General features: G+C 32.7%; 1 protein-coding gene across 1 annotated transcript; it reads right to left on the bottom strand.

Annotated features, from left to right (window-relative positions):
* Window positions 1-612: 612 nt before the first annotated feature.
* On the bottom strand, window positions 613-2,519 carry LOC115952520 (UPF0481 protein At3g47200-like). Its single transcript, XM_031069690.1, has one exon. It carries the CDS (start codon window positions 2,192-2,194, stop codon window positions 851-853), a length of 1,344 nt encoding a protein of 447 aa, XP_030925550.1. The 5' UTR covers window positions 2,195-2,519; the 3' UTR covers window positions 613-850.
* Window positions 2,520-6,190: the final 3,671 nt, after the last annotated feature.

Here is a 6,190-nt window from a genome sequence, read left to right as displayed (position 1 = left end):
AGGGCTTTCTATTTTAGACATATGCCATGAGATTGAATCATGTAAATCTCCTTGCTTAAACTCTCGATTTCTCCTCTCTCTACATCTTTCATTTATTGACATGGTATTAAGCTACTTTTCCGTTGCCCTTCACTAGATTTTAAGTAGCCCATTGTCAAGTATCACTCGGTTCAACTGTTAATCGTCATTGTTCAGCTGATAAGCAGCCATTATTTTTCTTCAAACAAAGTGCTTTCCCATTTTATTTTTTGCATAAATTCCGATTTTAGGGTTTGTTTTCTTATTTGAGACTTTCAGGTCACACAACTTAGCCAGTCACACAACCTTTTGCAAATGTGTACAACATTTATTTAATCTTTAATTTAAGATTCACGATGCTAGTATAAGAAATAACATCTTTTAACTATATATTAGACCTACTTTCTCTAATGCATGCGTGGGATTGGGATATCATAGAATTGATCATAGTGCGATTTGGCGCGATGCAGATCTAGCCTCAAACGGGCCAATGCTGGACCGTTGACTGTTTGTTACTTCTTTTTTATAATAGCGACCGTTCTATATTTTTTGAAATAACAATAACATCCTTAAGGAATGAGTAAATGACATATACACACAAATTAGCATTTTGTCTACGATCTGTCTCACATTCTCACTTCATGTTGGCCTCGCAAGCACAGAGCTAACCCTTGAGGCAAGATGGGTCTATTACAAGAACTCAAAAGTGACACAACAAATTACAAAAATTTTCACACAATTACAAATCCATGATCCTCTTAAATGTATGATCATGATCGACTATAATTAAACATGGTTTAATCAATGTGTGGAGAGAAAAGGAGGCTCATTATTATTTCTTAGGAGGATTCACATAAGCTAACACTGTGTAAAAAGTCTGTGTAACTGTAAGGAGCAAGAGCACAAAGGCAGCCAATGCAGAAATAAACGACCAAGGGGTGTCAAAATACCTATACTTGAAGCCTGCCCACTGTACATGCCAACTATTCTGGTAATGGTCGTGAACATCATTGAACAACTTCGACAAATAACACAAATCAATATCAAACGCCACATCCTTACCCAAATTGTTGATGAACCGAGCAACCTCGGCCTCGGTCCCAAAGAAATTCTCGATTATGTTGCAATCACTAAGGTACTCCACGTCCTTAGCTGTGTTGACAAGGCTATCCAAAAATGTAGCGTAAGTAGTAAGGTGCTTAGAGGAACTATTGTGACATTGTTCGAATGCCACGCAGTTTACCAAGAAAGATGTCATGAAATCGTCGATGGTTATAGTAGGCATCTCGATCACACCATGATGGAATTTCACAACCAAGAAGCTGTCTTCTTTGCCTGGATTGAGACAAATCCCCGAACGACGTAGCTTCGAGACACAGTGGATGATATGTGTTGGTATGTTGCCCCTCTTTGGCAATTCTTGATGGGGTGGGATAAAACTTGAGCGTACCAAGTCAAGCAAATGCAAGCCCTTGAGATCTTTGTGACTCTCTATGATATCTTCGCGTCTCTGAATTATGTTGTTAAAGAATCGCAAAGCAAGCAAGGACAAAGATGGACCAGACTCCTCGTTAGGCATTTTTGTAACCTCAAATAAACGTTCCAAAACAAAAAATGGAATCTGATTTTCAAGTCGAAGAAAGTCCCTATAGAAAAAAGCTATTATCCAAGCCATGGTGACGATAGGATCATCAGGCTCAAAAAGTTTCAGATTGTTAACCTTTCGAAACAACTCTAACAAAAAACAACCATCAACAACCATCATTTCAAGGAACTCATCAGAGCTAAGGTGTATGGTCTCTGAATAACACTCTCTAGCTTCTTTTTCAAGTGGTTGTATGCTTTTCAAGTAGTCCTCCAAGGTTAAACCTATAGTTTTGTTCCTAGAGAGCAAAGAACCTAGGTACCTCCACTTGTGCTCCTCAATCATTTGTAGGTGAGACTCGCCACGATGATAGGGGCCGATGGAAACGATTTGGGGTTGATATGACTTGCCGTTGATGTCCATTAGGCTCTTGGGAACTCTGAAAATGCAACATGCTCTTTTACCTGCGGCTTTGCTTAGTAACTTTGGGGTTTGGCTGATCTTCTCGTGCATCGAATCTAGGTGATCCTTGTTGATCTCCCAAATACTCACTATGTGATTGGCTTCTCCTTCTACAGAATTGGTTCCCATTGTGGATTTTTGGTTTTTTAAGATTATGGTTGTGAAGATAAAACTGGTTTGGCTATGCGTGGTGGAAGATTGAAGAGGATGGGAAATAGTCTGTGGCTGAAAGGTACATGTTAGGTATTAGGAGAAATTGAGAGGAATGGATGGTTGGATGAAAATTTAAATCAGCTGGGGAAAAGTTTTCTTTTCCTCTTTCATTTGGTTTTGGTTTTGATATTTTGGGCAACTTTAATTGAGAAGGTCTATCCTCATTGATACGAACCTTGATATAATACAAAATTTATGTATATGCTCTTTGTTTTTTGTAATACTTAGGGAGATAGGTTACAAATATATTATTTATGCTAGCTTTTGATTTTTGTATTCTTCAGAATGATAGATGATAGTTATTATAAGATTATATAGATTGTAGACTTTATCACTTTGGATGGAATGGTGGTTTTGATTGGCATCCTCAAGACAATGACAAAAAAATAAATAAATAAATACATATATATATATATATATAATGTTCAATTAATTTGGGATAAGATCAATCACAGTAAAAATGTGATCAAGAAAACTTTGAAAATTATTTTAGTTAATGATTCTCTTAGAAACTTGGACAAACTATTCATTTTAAGATAGACAGATCTAGAAATATATTTCAATAAGTCTTATTTGTCTTTTTTTTTTTTTTCAAATAAAAAAAAAAGTAATAGTCTCCTATTAATCCATTTATCACTTTCGTTCTAATAATTTAATAACTACAACAAGTGGAGGAGCAAACCTTGATTTTTCTTATAAAGAAACCAAGTAATATCATTGTATTATAATTTATAAGATCCTTCACAAGCCATTTCAAATTAGATTTTTTATAGATGAAACTTTTAATATATATATATATATATATATATTAAAAGAAAATGCCTTTAACATTTATATAAGATATTAGATTTCTTTTCACTTTTAGTGATTTTTTGTGTGTACATTCTAGTAGAAAACATCATCGATGAATATAATTCACATTTGTAATTGATAATTTTCTTTTTCATGCAGACAAACAATGATCACTTTTTTCTTTTCTTTTTTGACGTAATTTATAGTATTGTTTTTTTTTTATTATTATTGATATGATAGAATTTCATCTTATAGTATTTACTTTATGATATGTATTATTTATCATTGAGCTAAGGTATTAATTGATTTTTTATATAAGTGGAACTAATAAATAATAATAATTCATAATAGGATCTTATATTGAACCGTGAAGCATTATTTTTTTATTTATATTTTTTATAAAAGTGAATCATAAGTTTTTTGGGCCCAATTCCGTACCAAATTCTGCTAGTAAATGAGAAGTCTTTATTTTATTTTATTTTTATGAATAATGAGAAGTCTTTATTATAATTTCATCGAAACAAATTTATATTGATTGCGGATATAAGCTGGCGGAAGTGATTTTTCTTTTTTTATTTGCATTTGTTTGGTAGTTGGGGAACGTGCTAGCAACAACTCTCTCCTCATATTGCTGTCTTTTTCTTTCATCTTGCTGTTTCGGTGTATCAACAAACAAACTACCACATTTATTAGTTTCTTTCTTACATAACTCTCTTTAAAGGATCCACTTTGACAAGCTCAACCATCGATCAAGCGAAAGTTTTGAGCCCTATGTGTAGGATCTATATATATACTTACTAGTCACTAATCTTCATGATGCATCGGATCGAAGTGGACTAAATTAAACCAAAGTAGATAAAAAGAACCAAAGTGGACCGAATAAAACCAAAATAGACAGAATGGACCGAATAGGACCAAAGGGGACTGAATAGAACCAAAGTTGACAGAATAGACCAAATAGGACCAGATTGGACTGAACTGGATCTAATGGACTGAATAGGACCGCTGGATAGAATGGACTGAATACGACCAAACTAGACCATATAAGACCGAAGTGGACCGCATAGGGCCAAATGGACCGAGTAGGACAGAAGTGGATAGAATAGGACCAAAGTTGACCAAATAGAACCAAAGTGGACCGAATAAGACCGAATAGAACCAAAGTGAACCGAATATCATATTTTGAAGGGAAAGTGAAGTGGTGTACAAGCAAGGGAGAGAAGTTAAGGTTAATGCTATCGTGGGGAAGAGAGTGAAGGAAGAGAGACTTGAAAGTTGAATGGGAGTGGTGATGGAAGAGTAGCATGCTCACTACATTAGGGTTTTTGGATGTTTTTTAAGAGACCATCACTTGCTTAAGGCTGGGTTTTGTTCCCATTATTTTTTTAAAAAATTCTGATGTAGAAATCTGTGTTTAATTATACCAAATTTATCCCTGACAACAAAAAATAATTATATGAGATTAATTCAATCATATAGTTGGAAGCATTGACGATATTTAGCTGCTTTGGTTTCAAAAAAAAAAAATGCATGGGGGCCGAAGTTTGACTGTGTCCATTTGAAAACTATATAATCCTAATCGTAAAAGTTATATGATTCAATAGTAAGAAAAAGTGAGTGGGTTCTAGTTAGTTCAACTGGTAAAATCTCTGATAGTAGTATAAGAGATCTGGGGTTCAATTCCCACCTACACCAAAAACTGATTGGTGTCTTAGTCTGATGATAAAGAGTTATCATCAGGAGTGGACGCTATAGATTAAGACTCTCTCCAAAAAAAAAAAAAAAAAAAAAGTGAAAGCAATTTTAATGGTTGAAGAAGTTTGTAGCATATAATTCTTTACATTGGAGAGATAAATCAATAATTTTTTTCTTAATAAATATATTGCACTTTCTAAAAAAAAACATATATATATATATATATATATATATTTATATATATTGCGCAAGACGACCACGAGAAAATTAATCCTAATGATTCATAGCTATAAATAATTATAGAAAATAGATATAAATCATGCAAGGGCATATAGCATAAATCAATAAATAATCAAGGAAAATATTAATAAGTGCCCTTAAGACACTGATTAAGAATCCAATTAAAGAAAGTTTTTATAGGAAAAGAAAAAAAAATAATTAATGTTTTGACAGTTTTTTCCATTTCTCATAAAAGTGATGTCAAAACTTTTTTTAACTAGATTCTTGACTAGTGCCCTAAGGGCACTCATTAACATGACCCAATAATCAACATGAATACTCCAAATTAATAAATAATGCAAGGACATATATAATTGCTATCTTTCTTGGGACTTACAATGTCCTAAATGCGTAGCTTGATGAGAAGGTCTTTGGTGGTGACTATGAATACTCCAAATTCAACACTAATAAAGATATATGCGCAAGCTCGAATCTCCTGTCTGTGAATCACAAGAGAAAAACAAAGCATAAATCAACACACACACACAGAAGCTTCCAACCCCTATTTTATAATTCTTCAATCTTTCCCTTAGGTTAGATTATCCGTTGGAAATACCACCAAAAAAATTCATTGGACCTAAAGGTCATTAATGATAATTTAACAAGTAAGGATAGATGAATTTTTTTTTTTTTTTTCTAATTATATACCAGAAATTATACTTTAAATTATTTTTAATGTCAGAAGTTACATATTAAACCCAGTAACTTTATACGTTACAAATTAAATCTTAAACTCTTAAATCTATTTAAATTCAAACTCTGAGTCATGCCGTGAGTGATATAAATGAGAAATAATAGAGTACTTGAATTAAGATGGATTTAAAATTTTAGGATTTAATTTGCACTTATGAAAGTATAGGGTTAATTTGAAAAGCCCCAAAATTATAGAATTTAATTTATGAATAAATTTAGAGAGACACAACTTTTTTTGCAATTTGTTAAAGTTGTAGTAGTGAATCAATCTCATCATCGATATCTTTTTTATTTAAATTTTCACAAGCATCAACAATAAGACACTTAAGATTATTCATGACAACAGAGGTTAAGGATCAAGATCACACTCAAAAAATTAATCCAATCGAAACATACCTACAACCAATTTTTTTAATTTTTTTTAAAATGCTATAGCAGTGTTTTAAAATGCCA

This window comes from Quercus lobata, chromosome 7 (assembly GCF_001633185.2).
Source record: "Quercus lobata isolate SW786 chromosome 7, ValleyOak3.0 Primary Assembly, whole genome shotgun sequence".
Lineage (NCBI taxonomy): Eukaryota > Viridiplantae > Streptophyta > Magnoliopsida > Fagales > Fagaceae > Quercus > Quercus lobata.
Note: the sequence above shows the minus strand (reverse complement) of the source record. Positions and strands in the feature narration are given on the sequence as shown.